This window comes from Mangifera indica, chromosome 7 (assembly GCF_011075055.1).
Source record: "Mangifera indica cultivar Alphonso chromosome 7, CATAS_Mindica_2.1, whole genome shotgun sequence".
Taxonomy (NCBI): Eukaryota; Viridiplantae; Streptophyta; class Magnoliopsida; order Sapindales; family Anacardiaceae; genus Mangifera; species Mangifera indica.
Genome location: NC_058143.1, coordinates 328,951 through 344,281, shown reverse-complemented (window position 1 = coordinate 344,281; position 15,331 = coordinate 328,951). Strand labels below are relative to the sequence as shown.

Here is a 15,331-nt window from a genome sequence, read left to right as displayed (position 1 = left end):
AGAATATAACCTTAAACCAGATTTTATTCAAGTTTCATCAGAGATAAAATCCGATCTTTGTGTCAAGCTTGATGCATGTGATATGTTTGACAAAGGTAGTTACTTAATAACTTTAAGGGAAAAGGACTATTTCCCACCCATCTTTTAGCTCATTCTCAAAGTTATACCCATGAGAGATCAAAAACCCTTTTTCCCACTCATGACCAAACTGTCGTCCATTTTTCTAGTTAGGGACAAGGGCAAAATCATCATTTTACTGTTTAAAACTTTAAAATTTCACCATTTTCTCCCTCTAGGCTTTAAAAACTAACAACAAACCCATCCTCAAAGTTTGAAAAGTTTAGATTTCACCCCTAGGGTTTGCTTCCTTCTCCGGCCACCACCGACGGTCGATACATTCGACCTATCTCTCATCTCCGACTACAAAGGACGATGAAGGACAACCTTTCATCACCTAGATCTAGACGACGAAGCATCGTTCAGATTTGGAAGAACGGACAAAGGATGATGCTTAATCGTTCTTTGTTGTCGTGTCTGGACGACGCGATAAGCTACGAAGGACAACGATGCGTCTTCTAGGTGGAGTGATGAAGAGAGATCTTCATCTCTTCGTTGCACCATGCGATGAGGAGATGAAGATCTCTTCATCGCACCACCGTCGTCACACCAAGAGGAGGAGGAGGCCAATGATGATGTTGGAGACCACGTTGGAAGATGAAGTTGAAGAATGAGGGTGAAACTGCTAGTTTTGAAAGTTATGGGGGGTGGTTACATTTTGGAAAATATGAAAACCCTAGGTTTGGGGGTGAAAATGTTAGTTTTAAAAGTTTAAAAACTTTAGGTAAAAGTGAAATGTTAGTTTCTAAAACCTAAAAGGGGTGAAAAGTAATAAATTTTATAACTTTTTAATATAAACAGTAAAATGATGATTTTACCCCCTGTCTCTAACTGAAAAAATATACTGCAATTTAGTTATAGGTGAAAAAAAGAGTTTTTGATCTCCTATGGGTATAGATTTGAGAATGTGCTAAAAATGGGTGAGACGTTTTCCCTAATTTTAAAACCATCTTCCCTTGTCTCCTCGTTTACCTGTCAAAGCATTTATTCCAGGAAAGAATCTTTAAGTCTACCAGCATTTGCATATTAATTGGTGTTGGAAGCGACAACCATGTATTTATTTCTAGTGGCGTATGAGAATTAAATTACTGGTGGGTACAGAAATAATGCTTCACCAGAACCAAGGACATGGGGGAGTCGGGTGCCAAGTTGGCATGCCTTGCCACACTCTTACTGTTTTTCCTTCAATGAATCACATTTTCCCCACCCAAGCTTTGCCCGATAGTACTTTCTTGCTCGTTTTCATCTAAAATCAAATTCAAAATACAGTTTTTCTATAGGCAATGAATAATTACATCATCTAAAAATAAGAAAATAAAAATAATAACACTGTTACTAAATATGATAACTTAACATTTTTACCGGTTTAAAAAATCTATAATTAAATCTTTTAAACCCAAGTTGTTACTTTAATTTTCTTATCATTGTTACCGATTGAACCATGTCACGGAGAGAAGTCAAAGATGATGAGGGTTTGATTGAGAAAAGTCATTGAAAGAGTTCGTGAAAAAAGAGTTTCACGGGTTTTAAGCATAGATGATGAAGAGTAATGAATAAAGACAAGGCAAGAGACCAATATAAAAGCCATGGACATGATATAATAAGAGACAACTTGAGTGGTAAGGGAAGGAGATTTCAAACATGAGAGTAAAAATTTTAATCATTTTTACTGATATTTTAAAATTAAACTCTTAATTTATTTAGTGTATTGATTATAAGATTGATCTTTGGACCGAACTTTCACCTATTTAATGCATTAATTTTTCAAAATTTATTAGTTTTTTCAAAATTTAATTTGATTTTAGGTGAAAAACATTATTTATGTCACCTAAATATAACCTTGGGTTGGAAAATATAATTTACTCTAATAATACCTCTTATATAGGGAAAAAGGGTCCCAGAGCCTTAAATTACACAATATAAGTACAAATACATAGAAAATGAACACATTTTTGGCAATCAAAACATATTCCTAAGCCTAAAACCCAACAGTAGACCCCTTTATTTTGAACTTTTTTAAATAGGGAAAAGGGCTATTTCCCTCCCATTTTTTACTCTTATCTCAAAAGTATATCTACATCTGATGAAAAATGCAAACACCCACCTATCTCTAAACTGTCGTTAAGTTCTCCATTAAATAGAGGGGTAAAATTGTCATTTTACTGTTTACATTTCAGTTATATAATTTTATCGCATTTTCCCTCTTCGATTTTAAAAATTAACTTTTACCCGCATTCCTAAACTTTGAAAAGTGACTTTCACCCCCGGCCCCCCAAATCCTTAATTTTTTTCACTTTCCCTCCGCCCACTAGTGACGATGTGACTAAAGGGAGAGTGACGAACGTCATCTAGATCTGAACGACACTCGTTGAGCTTCACTGGACGACAGAACGTTGTCCATTCTCTTAGACGACGATCGCCATCTCGAGGTGGTCGACTTCTAGAGGAAAACTTCTACGCTGTCATTGGAAAAAGTGGTTGCATTTCAGGGGGAAAAGTGAATTTTTTAAAACTTAATTCAGGGGATAAATGTTAGTTTTTTAAATTAAAGGGGGGAAAATGAGATAAAATTTTAATTATTTAATATTATTGATAAAATAACGAATTTGCATCTTAACCCTGACAGAAAATATGTGAGTGAGTCCAAACAGATTAAACTTTGTATGAGTGTTTAAGTTTTTCATCAGACATGGATATATGTTTGAGATAAGGCTAAAAAATGGGTGAAACATAGTCTTTCTCCCTTTTAAATATATATAAAATATCAATATAATCTTTAAAATTTATACTGATTTTTTAAATTGAATTATTTTTAATTAATTTCTCTTTGGCAACCAGTACTACTTGCTTCGCACATTCTTGCCACTGAACAATCCTATCAGAGCTTGAGGTACATTTTCCAGGCCTTCAGCTATGTCTTCAACGTTCACAATCTTGCCTTCTCGGATCATGGGCAGCACCTGGTCGATAAACTTCGAGTACTTATCAAAATAATCGAAAACCACGAACCCTTTTATGTGAACCCGGTTGTAAACAATGTGCATCAGATTGTGGACGCCCTCGGGCTGGTTAAGATTGTACTGTGAAATCATGCCGCACGCTGCAATGCGCCCATTGACTCTCATGTCATGTTTATGAGAACTGCATCCAGCATTTTGCCTCCCACGTTTTCAAAGTAGATGTCAATGCCTTCTGGGAAGTACCTGCATCCACAAGAAGAATGATAGTCTTTAGATTCGGAGGGCTGGACCCAAACCGACCAACTTGTTTGGTTTAATTCGAATTCATTTTAGTCAAACTTGAGCTAAAGAGGTTGATTTGTTTTATGAAACCAAGTGCAACTCAAGCTTGATAGTGTTCAACTTGCAAGTCGGGTGGATGTCATAATTCTATTTAAGTTTGACTCTTAGCTTAATTTGAGTTATGTCAAACAATTATCGAAATAATATCATTTTGCACATTATTGGGTAAAATAACATTGTTTGCCAATGAGTTACGAATTCGAATTATGAATTTGAGTAAAAAACTTTAACTCAGTTTCAAACTTTGAGCTCAAGAACTAAAATGAACTCAAGATAAAGGGTGTTTGAACTCAGCTCAATTCATATTTACCCCTAAGCAGAGGCATTATACTATCACTTTTTTTTATAAAAGAAATTGATATTTCAAACTTCTGAATTCTTTTGTTGAAAGAACTAAACTTTCATTATTTCTTATCAAATGCACTAAACTAATCAACTTATTTCTAAAACAAAACAAAACAACCTTAAATATGATTGTTGGGTACCTTTAATAAGAAAACTGAAAATCAGATTGACTCTATGGAAAAGCTTGAAAATTTGGTTTCTTTAATAGAAAAATTTAAGAGTTTAGTCTATTCATTAAAAAACTTATAAAGTGATAACTTGGATTAGAATTGGAATGGTACCTTTTCAAAGCTGCATCCAAGTCATGCTCCTCTTTGTAATTGAAAGCTTCATCAAATCCAAACTTGTTCTTAAGGAGTTCAACCTAACAAATTGTTACCAAACTATCAATTAACTCTTTATTCAATGTCATCATATTAACCTTATCAATATTTTGAAAACCAAACTAAATCAACTGATTTGATTGGTTCGATCAAGATTTGATGGTCAAAAAGATAAATAGTATTATTGAAGAGATGAATAATGTCTTTAATAAGATAATAATATTACTAAATAAACAAATAAGTCAGAGTTAGCATTGAGTTTGAAATTGATATATACAAGCCAAGTTGTGGATTCAATCTAACAGTCAGTCAAACCTTTATTCCTTGATTGGGTCAATGCCCAATCCAATTGTTAAAACATTGACCTTAACTTGTAAATAAATGATCACTTAATAAAATTCTATCATATTATTAGGATTAAATTACTCTTTTACCATTGAATAATGATCCGATCAACTTCTGGATCTTCATCAAAGAGTTCATAATTAAGCCTACAGCCAATAAATTGTAAGCGGACCATGCATATAAACGTTTTCAAAGTTAAAAAGAATGAGGTGGCCAAACTTATTGTTGAAAAATGAATAAAATTAGAAAGCCAACAAGATAAGGTTTCTTTCGGACAATGACTGGGTATGGGGACCAGCTACTGCTTGTATTGATACCACAATTATGGGTAGATTCAACCCCAGTTGGTTTGGGTTTCAATCCAAGTGTAGTTTAAAGGGGTTAAACTCGAGTTAAAACCCTAATTCTTATTTAGACTTGTTCAGACTCGAATCCATCGTTAAGGACAAGTCCCAGTGCAAGCGAATTAAAATTTAATGAATTTTAGAAAGCAAGAATCACAAAAACTTCACTGAAAGAATGAAGTATTTGGTTCACCTTTTCTTTACTTCCAGCACTTCCAACAACATAGCAACCCATCAACTTATCAAATTGTCCCACAATCTGACCAAACTGCACCTCGTGCTGCAGAAATATACACATTTTCTCCTTAAATTTTAAGTACAATTTAGAGGGTCAATATTAGAATAATACAAATATATTTTAAATAAAAATAAAAATAAAAATTTGTTTTAATAAAAATTTATTAACTAATATATTTATAATTGTCATCAATATGATTGTATTTTTTAAAAGTATTATAAAATAACTTAATTATCAATACTATATAATTCATCATTCTCTATAAAAATAATTAGAGTTAGACTCGAATCAATTTGATTCGATCTCAAAAGTTTTCTCGGTTCAAATTCATTTATGAGTAATGATTTTAATTTATTCAACTCTTAATTCAAATCAAACTAAAATATATATTTTTAATTTGGTTTGAAAATTTTTAAAATCGTTTTTCTAATTTAGTTTGAAAAAGCTCTTAAACTTTATCAAACTCGACCGTGGACACACCTTTAAAAATAACCTTAGTGTAATTTCATTTTTACGGTGTATTGTAAAAGTTATTCTATTAAATTTTTTTTTTGAAATTTTTAACACTTTCTTTTTTAATAGAGAAAGTGGGAGTATAACACTTTTTTTTTTCAAAATGGAAAGAGGACATGTTATATTATATAATTGAAAATTGAAACTTGAAGGATTATATATTACTATTTATATAAATTATTATTATTATTTAAATATTTAAATATTATTATTTAATTTAATAATTTTAAATTAATAATATAAATATATAATTATATCATAATATATTATTTAAATATTACATTAAAAAAAAAACAGGTGTCATGAAAAGACAAATAAAAGTTTTAGAGCTCCTTATGATACCTGCAAGGGCGTTTACTTTGATAGTGAACTCAAGAAGGATGCGTGGCAAACTCGCTATCAAGAGAATAAGAAAACTTAAAAGATAAAATAAAATAAGATGAAAGAGAGACGTCGTAAAACCTGACAGCGAGCAGATTTGATGTAATCTAGTTCGAATTTAAATATTTGAACCGATTTAAATTCAGTTTTTTTATTAAACTACTCTTGTTCTTGATTCGAACTTAGTTTATTCCATCCAAATCAGATTTGAACAGCTTCGATCCAGTCCAGTACTATTCGAGAAAGAAGACAGAAGGTCATCACCAAATAAGAAAGTAAACAAAATCCCAGAATTTTATCCTTAATTTTTCTGTTACGGCAAATTTTCGTCACTGCTGATTCAGATCAGGCTAATTCAAACAAGAATACGAAACCAAAACGACATAAAAAAACTATATCCTGCAACTATAAATAGAAAAAACGATCATCATGTTTCAGCATCTCAGAGATAAAAAAGGAAAAGAGTAAAGGAATAAGGGCGATAATGGCAGTCGGTGCAGAAGTGATTGAGAATAAGCAAGTGATATTGAAGCAGCTTATAAATGGAGCTCCGAAAGAATCTGACATGGAGCTGAAAACAAGCTCTATATCTTTGAAAGTGGAAGAAGGATCGAAGGCTGTTGTTGTGAAGAATCTTTACTTGTCTGTTGAACCTTATGTGAAACTCCGGATGAAGAAGTTTGAGCATCCTGATTTCTCTTCTTTTACTTCTGGATCTGTAAGCATTATCTTGAATTGCATACTTGTTTTGTGTTTTATTAAATAGGATTAAATTCATATTGAGTTGAGCTTAAACATGAATTAGCTCGAGTTCAACCTAAATTTATTACTCATAATGGTGTTATCTATCTATTAAGTGCATCCATAAACTATTATTGAACTATTCAATCAATTACCCACTTTTATATGTTAGCTCAGATCAAGATATTTTATTTACTGATATCACGTTAAGTAATTATAGGATTGGATTTCTTTTTTTTTTTTTGGTTATGTGGAAGCTTTCTAATTGAAGTTGGTGGTGTAAAAATGTAGGCAATGGATGGGTTTGGAGTGGCCAAAGTTGTGGATTCAGGGCATCCGAAATTTCAGAAAGGAGACTTAGTTTGGGGAATAGTTGGATGGGAAGAATACAGTGTGATTAAGAATCCTGACAGCTTTTTCAAAATCCATTATACTGATGTTCCCTTGTCCTACTATACTGGACTTCTTGGTGAGTATTTTCTTCCATTTTCCTCTTGATAATCTTGGGATCTTCTATCCGGAATAACTTGACAATTACAAGGTCAATGTGGAATACTTAATAATCCTCCCCATAAGGGCCCTTGTTAGAGGGCTCGAAAAGCTAGCTGAAAGGTGACTGATACCTTTGGTTACTGGGCATCACCCCAAAAGCTAGCCAAAAGGATGAGATTTTCGGTCACATTTCTATATATTAGCACCCAACTTAATTCCCAACCAGTATGGGATACTTAACTGATTTGATGACGAATTATTTGTTCTTTGTTTTTTTGTGTATAGGTATGCCTGGAATGACGGCTTGGGCGGGTCTTCATAAAATAGCCGCTCCTAACAAAGGAGAATATGTGTACATTTCAGGAGCATCAGGTGCTGTTGGTCAGCTTGTTGGGCAGTTTGCTAAGTTACTGGGCTGCTATGTTGTTGGAAGTGCTGGAAGTAAAGAAAAGGTGAGCCTGTTCCTCTGGGAATTTCTCACTCGTGAATAAACCTAAGATTCAGTTTGTTGTATAGTAGTAACCTGAATTTTGTAGGAGATTATCTAAATTTAAATTAGAAAGTGAATATTTGAAAGGTAAATTTGCAAAGAGATCTATGATGGTAATGGAGGGATTAGGCCAAAAGCCATTGCAGTATGAAACTTTCTGGTCACATTCAGAAAATGCAGCGGTTAGAGCTCTGTCCACTGATTAGTCTAATCGAACAAAACGGGTACAACTTATGAACTGGAGCGGCCTACAGTTGTACAGTGTGGACATATGACAAAAAGTACAAGTGTATACAGTTGGTATATGAAAGTTGTGTTAACATGAATGTACAGAGGAGAGTATGTGCAGCAAAAAAATTAGAGTAAGCCAAGGATAGGGGCTCAAATAGAGAGAACAAATTTCTTCGTCCATAAGAATTTTTCTTCATTATCTACCCATGGTTTTTCCCATATTGGGTTATCCACGTAAATATTTGTATTCCTGTGTTTAACATTTGTGCATTTTTATTGTTTGTATTCCATTGGGTTTTGTGACAGAGTTTATAATGCTTCAATTCCTGTCATCTGATTTGTCCCTAAAAGTTACTTTTCACTTACAAATTCTTTAGGTTGAAAATTTGAAGAATAAGTTGGGATTTGATGACGCTTTCAACTATAAGGAGGAAAAAGACTTGGATGCAGCTTTGAAAAGGTAAAATTCAGTAACAAAAGAAATGGAAGCAGGGGCCATTTCTCCTAGTGGTGGATTCAAGCCGAGTTGGCTTGAACTTAAAATGAGTTCAAGAAAGGCAAGCTCAAGCTCCCTCCACGTTGACAAGTTTGAATTTGAGCTTGTCCATTTGAAGACTCAACTACAATACAAGAAGTTGAAATTGAACTTGGTTTGGTTCAAATTCACTCCTAATTGCCGCTCAAACTGGAAACTCATCAGAAACTTCCATTATTTTTTCCAGGTGCTTTCCTGAAGGCATTGACATTTACTTCGAAAACGTCGGGGGGAAAATGCTGGATGCAGTGCTTCTAAACATGAAACTTAATAGTCGAATTGTGGTGTGTGGAATGAGCGCAGAGCACAATCTCAAAGAGCCTGAAGGTGCTCAGAATCTGAGATTAATCGTTCATAAGCGGATTCGGATGCAAGGATTCGTGGTCTTTGATTATTTTCCTCAATACTCAGAGTTTTTGGATGATGTGCTGCCTCTGATCCGAGAAGGGAGGATTGTTTATCATGAAGACATTTCTGAAGGCCTTGAAAATGCTCCTGCTGCTGTTGCAGGCCTGGAAAATGTTTGGAAACAAGTAGTTTTAGTTTCCAGGGAGTAATCTTATTCAAGCCTTCTGTAAATTGTATCATTTTTGTTTCCCAGCCCTTGTGTTGTATTCCACTTCTAATAATAATAATAATAATAAAAATAATGTTATCTGTATCCAGTTTTAAATATTCAATTATATATTCAGTGTGTCTATCATTTGATTTAATAATTTTAAATTAAAATTAGTGCACATCATCTAAGTAAGATTTTGAAAGGGTAACAGTCAAAACTGGGTATTAGTTTTATTGTAATAATAAAACTAATAATTTGTTGAGAGTCCTCTTAATTGTTCATTTTGGTCATGGGCTGATGAGGGAAATTGTTGTGGCAGACAAAGAGGGTCACTTGACCCTATTGAATTTGAAAATTCTTTTGGTGATATATATGTAAAAAATATCAATACAACACCCTAAATTTTATACTAACCCTTTCTAAATTTTATTATTTTGCCGTTGATCTCTTTATATTCAACCTTGGCCCCTCAAGTTTTAGTTTTAGGCCAGCACAGAGAAATTGACCTCCAGCAGAAGGAATTGACTTAGGGTTAGATTTAATTTTAATTGTCTAAGAATGAATTCAAGCTCAAACTAAACAAGTCAAACATAAGCTAAGAATTGAGTTTGTTTTCTTAAAAAACAATCAATTTGAGTTAATTTGAATAATACGATTTCAAGCTAATCTAAAATTAAATTATTTTTTAATCGAGATTGAGTTTTAACTCATTGATATCAAATCAACTCTCTTTGATTTGAGTCACTCTGGGGCTAAGGATTTATTAGGCTTGGCTTGAATTGAATCCGACCTTAAATTAATTGATCTTAATTTCATATATTAAGGTAATTTTAATAAAGAATTAAGGTTCACCATTACATAATAATATAAATCATTAGTACTTACGAACAGACAAAATTTTAACTTTGTTTATTGTATTTTAATTGGGTCTTAGAATTGGGCCCTCTGTTGGGCCTTTAAAAAGTGCTTTGTCTTTCGATTTTGTAACAAGTCTTGCAATCAATAAACCATTGGAGATTGAAGAGAAATATAATCCACAAGCTGAAACGAGATAAGCAATCATGCAACTCATCTTCGTGCTGGCTGCAGCAACAAGAAGCAAAAATGGCTAGTGCAGGCGAAGTGATGAACAACAAGCAAGTGATATTGAAGCACTTTATTCATGGAGCTCCAAAAGAATCTGATATGGTGGTGAAGACTGGTTCGATTATGTCTTTGACAGCAGAGGCAGGTTCAAATGCCGTTGTTGTGAAGAATCTTTACCTGTCTTGTGATCCTTTTATGGGGAGCCGCATGAAGAAGTTTGAACATCCTGATTTCGTTTCTTTCAAACCTGGCTTTGTAAGCATTGGTGAAATGTCTTTAAGCTCTCTTATCTTGTTGATTAGATTACACAAAATGTTTTGCTTTGTGATGTTTATGTTATGCAGAAACCTAGGAAATTCGTAATGAAAGCAAACGAAGAACAGAAATAATTTACTTGGAAACCCAACTCAAGAAAACTCATGAGCACTTTGAAGTTTAATTACAAGGAAAATGCATGAGACTGATAGCTGTCTTGGCTATCAAGCTTAGAAACTGTAAAACCTTAGCCACTCAATTAAGTCTCTCTTAATTAAAGTCTAAAATATAGGAAGAGTACAAATTTATACTTGCGACGGAATGGCCATTCCATTCTATGGAGTAATTGTTTCATTAGATGGAACAACCCCGTTCCAGATGAAACAACTGTTCCATTCGATGGAGCAACCTGTCTTAGAATTCTGCACAAAATTGATATTTTAGTTGGAACACCCGTTCACCTCACCGGAATGTCTGTTTTGATACGGGAACTCTTGTTTTCCATCGAATTGAATTTGGGTCTCCATATTTTTTGGTTTCTTATGCAAGCTTTCTGTTGCATTTTTGTTAACGGTGGAAAATTCATGCAGCCATTAGAAGGGGTTGGAGTGGCTAAAGTTGTGGATTCAGGGAATTCAGAATTTAAGAAAGGGGACTTGGTTTGGGGAACTGTTGGATGGGAAGAATACAGCGTGATTAAGAACCCTCAAAGCCTATTCAAAATCCATCATACTGATGTTCCCTTGTCTTACTATACTGGAATTCTTGGTGAGTTCTATTTGCATGTCTTCATAATAAAATTTATTAGTTGTTTATAGGAAAACTTTTGTATGTTTGATGTATTGATTTTTGAATTCTTGGTGAGTCCATTGTTAAGATGTTGTTTGTTTTGGACATTACAATCTGTTATAGTCATGCTTTTAGGTTTTGAAAACAAATATGCGACTTAAAAGTGCAAGGGATATTTAATAATGAGATGCCCATATATACTTAACATATCTCATATTTTATCGGCATATATGAGCAGCCCACATCGCTTGACGTGGTAAGATAAAAGCGGTTAAATAGTTTGAGTTTCTAAATTATTAGAACATGTTCTAAAATTCTTGGCGAGTACTTAACAGTTTTGTTTTGTGTATAGGAATGCCTGGACTTACTGCTTGGGCTGGATTCTACGAAGTAGCAGCTCCTAAGAAAGGAGAAAATGTATACATTTCAGCAGCAGCAGGTGCAGTTGGTCAGCTTGTTGGGCAATTTGCAAAATTGATGGGCTGCTACGTTGTTGGAAGTGCTGGAAGTAAAAAGAAGGTTGGCTATTCCTCCTGGAATACCTCATTTTTTGTTCTACTTCTACCATTGTTATCTGATAGATTTCTTGCAGTTTAACTGAAATTACCTTAGCATGGCAGTGAGCTAGACTATTAGACCAAGATGTCACATTAACATATAATCTTGCGGCACTTATTCAGTGTAACTAATTCTTTTTACGATCTATCAGAATTGGCAACTTCATTTCATTTTTTCTCTCTTTCCTCCTACAAAAACCTAGGTTGACATCTTGAAGAGCAAGCTTGGATTTGATGAAGCTTTCAACTATAAGGAGGAACATGATTTGGATAAAGCTTTGAAAAGGTAAGTTTCAGGAACAGAGGTGATGGAAGCAGAAGCCATTGTTGCCTTAATAAGAGGCGCGGAAACTCATCAGAAATTTCAATTTTTTTCCAGGTGCTTTCCTGAAGGCATTGACATTTACTTTGACAACGTAGGAGGAAAATTACTGGATGTGGTGCTTCTAAACATGAGACTTAAGGGTCGAATTGCAGTGTGTGGAATGATCTCACAGTACTATCTCAGCCAGCCTGAAGGTGTACACAATTTGTTGCATACTATTAGAAATCGGATTCGCATAGAAGGATTTGTAGTCTTCGATTACTTGCCTCAATATTCAAAGTTCCTGGAAGTTGTTTTGGATTTGATCCGAGAAGGAAAGATTGTTTATCTTGAAGACATTGTTGAAGGTCTGGAAAATGCTCCAGCTGCTCTTGCTGGTCTATTCAGTGGACGCAATATTGGGAAACAACTAGTTGTTGTTGCTAGGGAGTAAGTGAAGCTATCTCTTCTCTTGTATACTTTATTGCCACTCTTCTAATAATAATTTTATGTGTGTATGTACACACATATATATATATAATTTAAATTGATTTCGGAGAACAGTGATTATTGTTCGAAAGGGTTACCATTTTGTTTAAAGGCACTATGTTGATGCATATGGGTCCCCCACTTAATGCGGAAGTAGATGGATGCACATAGCCTTGAACCCATGAGTGTATTTAACTACCTTCTCCCTATTTCTTGTCATCTAGTGAATACGGTGTAATCCATTAAACGATATCGTCATCCTCTGTCTGAGCTTATCTCATAAAGAGCAGCTAGGAATAAGAATTCTAGAGTTACTCTTATAATATATAAACGTATTATTTTCTTGTTTAAGTCTGATAACAATTCTATAGCAAATATATTCATTATAACGAGAGGATGGCAAAATATTGAATTATATTAATATGGTTAGATATAACCCGGTTTTAGGTAAACCAAGATAAATAGCACTTGTTTTTTATCTTTACTATGTGACTATTTTGTTTATTAGATGCCACAAAGTCTTTGCTAATGAACTTCATGTCTGGTACTTTTCTTTCTCATGTCATAATCAGCCGCAGGATCATCTCTCCCATTGTTATCTTCTTCCCACTCTCAGAGTGTATCCAAGAAATACAATGATATGAAAACAGTCATATCAGAAACTGCAATAAAAGCATAACCAATTATGGTCCACCTTCTGAATGAAGCTTTCAGATTCCGTTGAAGTACCAATAACAGCGAGTGGAACAATCTTGATCTGACTTGCTACAACACTTAGAACACCTGTTCGCCTCACCGGAACACCCCTAGAACTCTCAACTCTTCATCTGGAATGTCTATTCCTTAATTCGCATCATCATATCGAACAACATTGAACTTGTTGATATGTTGAAGCTGGTTTTATTGCCCCGGAATTTGACCTGCAAAACGGTTGTTGTTTACTGCAAGCTCTTTCAGAAAAGTGCACTGAGCTAATGTTGATGGGATTCGACCAAAAAATCTGTTGCTGGAGAGGTCAAGTGTTGAGAGGCATGTCAAATTAGGCCAGATGTCATCTGGTACTTGAAATGTCCAAACTTTAACATGGATATGAATTTCTAAAAGTGTCCCTTTGAGCCCCATAGCTGTCAGATTAATACTGAATAACCTGAAATCATCTTTGCCGCAGCAATTAACCTGACCATATTTACAGAAAGAACCTGGTGTCCATGAAGATAAGCCATTGTAAGGATCTTCCAAGGAACGAAGGCAGTCAAGATCCAGGGCGAATGAAATTATGAAATGAAGCATTTACAGTTCCCACATCGGATATTGAAGAGCATCTCAACTAGTATATGCTAGTATGAAGGAAGGAGCTTACTTGCCGAGTTTGGTAACGTGAGCTTGTAACCCAAGTAGGGGTTTTGAGATGGTGGGACACTAACTCAACCACTTGAGTCGGGTTCAGGATGGCTTTTAACTGGCTAGCCTGTTCCAAGCTAGGAGATGAGCCTTGGATCCCTGGCGAAGGCTGGAGGTTCATGGCTTCTAGAGCGGAGGGTATAGCGTGAGGCTGGCTTCACAGAGCAGCGACCTCCTCCCTCTTCTGTCAGTGGAAGGATCACTGGCCAGTGCCACCTGGGTTCACCACCATGTCTCAATGGGTTGACCCATTTGGACCATCATCTTTTTAAGGTTGTGGTAGACTGTAACTCCTCAGCAAATCTGCGTTCGTATATTTTTATTATACAAGAATTTTAGAATGCAATTACATTTTACCATTTTTTACTTGCGTATTCATACAAATTAATTTGATAACATACGAGTAAATAATATAATTGTTTACTTTTCCTTTCAATTTAAAATCATTCAATTATATAATATTAGATCAATTGTATAGCAGTATTGTGAATTATAAACCCAAGAGTACAGTTATAAATACCTAAACATGTTATGTTGAACCAATTCTAGAAAGAATAATATTTTGTATCCAATAATAATATATCATTATGTGATTAAACATTCTTTATTTTTAATTTAAAATCATTAAATCACATAATAACACATCATTATTAATATTCAATTTCGTTCTTATTTTAAGTACCATAGTTATATTGTTCCAGAAATTGGAGAGAAGACCATATACAAGGATATTATAGTCATTAGACCAAAGTTGAATAGAATACTAAAAAAATAGAATTGTTAATTTTAATTAACCCCCAGAATTATAAATGAAAACTTATTAGGGATATTAATTAAAATAGGCAGTCGCTTTTCCGCTTAAACGTTTTTCGACAGCAATTCATATGTTTTACCTTTTTAAGCAAATTGAATTTTTCATTTCAAAAATACCCTCATTTAATTTCTCAATGTTTACCGTATTATTTTATCGATTAATTACTTATGTTAAACTATACACATTAAAATTAATTTATCTGTAATGAATAAAATCTATAGATTGATAAACAGATATACTACAGATTGAAAATGTTAATCTATGAATAAAATTGAAAAACACATTGAAAATCTATAGATTGAAAAAAATTTATGAATAAAATTCACAAATTTTATAAAATTTATTTTATAAAACCTATAAATTTATAAAATAATTAAATTTAAAATTGATTGATATATATAAAAAATAATGGATATATCGAAAACGGTACGTTTTTCTCAAAACGGTGCGTTTTCTCAAAATATGTGCAAGAAAGTGTTAAGGGGTGCGGGAAGGGAATGAAAATACAAACGAGTGTGAGAAAATACAAATGGGTGCGTGAAAATGTGAAAGGGTATGAGAATTGACTAAAGGGTACGGGTGCGTGAGAGGATACAGGTGCATGAAAAGGTGCGGGAATTTACTAAATGGTGCGAGTGTGTGAAGGGTGCGGGAAATTGCACCCCTTTATATTATATAAA

General features: G+C 34.0%; 3 protein-coding genes and 1 pseudogene across 4 annotated transcripts in view; 2 read left to right on the top strand and 2 right to left on the bottom strand.

The window, feature by feature from the left end:
- The window catches only part of LOC123221696 (2-alkenal reductase (NADP(+)-dependent)-like), a 79,607-nt gene that overhangs the window by 6,991 nt on the left and 57,285 nt on the right, over positions 1–15,331 (bottom strand). The window lies entirely within an intron of this gene.
- Positions 2,941–6,349, bottom strand: LOC123220772 (annotated as a pseudogene).
- Positions 6,077–9,058, top strand: LOC123221694 (2-alkenal reductase (NADP(+)-dependent)-like). The gene is made up of 5 exons (XM_044644590.1): positions 6,077–6,626; positions 6,941–7,118; positions 7,427–7,593; positions 8,240–8,322; positions 8,585–9,058. The coding sequence occupies exons 1-5, from the start codon at positions 6,393–6,395 to the stop codon at positions 8,952–8,954; spliced, it is 1,032 nt and encodes a 343-aa protein (XP_044500525.1). The 5' UTR covers positions 6,077–6,392; the 3' UTR covers positions 8,955–9,058.
- On the top strand, positions 9,963–12,510 carry LOC123221690 (2-alkenal reductase (NADP(+)-dependent)-like). 2 transcript variants are annotated; one of them, XM_044644586.1, is made up of 5 exons: positions 9,968–10,297; positions 10,888–11,065; positions 11,439–11,605; positions 11,847–11,929; positions 12,023–12,510. In XM_044644586.1, exons 1-5 carry the CDS (start codon positions 10,061–10,063, stop codon positions 12,399–12,401), a joined length of 1,044 nt encoding a protein of 347 aa, XP_044500521.1. In that variant the 5' UTR covers positions 9,968–10,060; the 3' UTR covers positions 12,402–12,510. The 2 variants fall into 2 exon arrangements, with proteins under 2 accessions (XP_044500522.1, XP_044500521.1); XM_044644587.1 differs by lacking the exon at positions 10,888–11,065 and having other exon boundaries at positions 9,963–10,307.

What these genes read in the sequence shown, in the direction of transcription:
- LOC123221694 (XM_044644590.1), top strand. Translation starts at nt 6,393, where the DNA reads ATGGCAGTCGGTGCAGAAGTGATTGAGAATAAGCAAGTGATATTGAAG. An exon ending in CTTCTTTTACTTCTGGATCT is followed by an intron (nt 6,627 to 6,940) that starts GTAAGCATTATC and finishes GTAAAAATGTAG; the next exon opens with GCAATGGATGGGTTTGGAGT. An exon ending in TTGGATGCAGCTTTGAAAAG is followed by an intron (nt 8,323 to 8,584) that starts GTAAAATTCAGT and finishes TATTTTTTCCAG; the next exon opens with GTGCTTTCCTGAAGGCATTG.
- LOC123221690 (XM_044644586.1), top strand. Translation starts at nt 10,061, where the DNA reads ATGGCTAGTGCAGGCGAAGTGATGAACAACAAGCAAGTGATATTGAAG. An exon ending in TTTCTTTCAAACCTGGCTTT is followed by an intron (nt 10,298 to 10,887) that starts GTAAGCATTGGT and finishes AAATTCATGCAG; the next exon opens with CCATTAGAAGGGGTTGGAGT. An exon ending in TTACTATACTGGAATTCTTG is followed by an intron (nt 11,066 to 11,438) that starts GTGAGTTCTATT and finishes TTTTGTGTATAG; the next exon opens with GAATGCCTGGACTTACTGCT.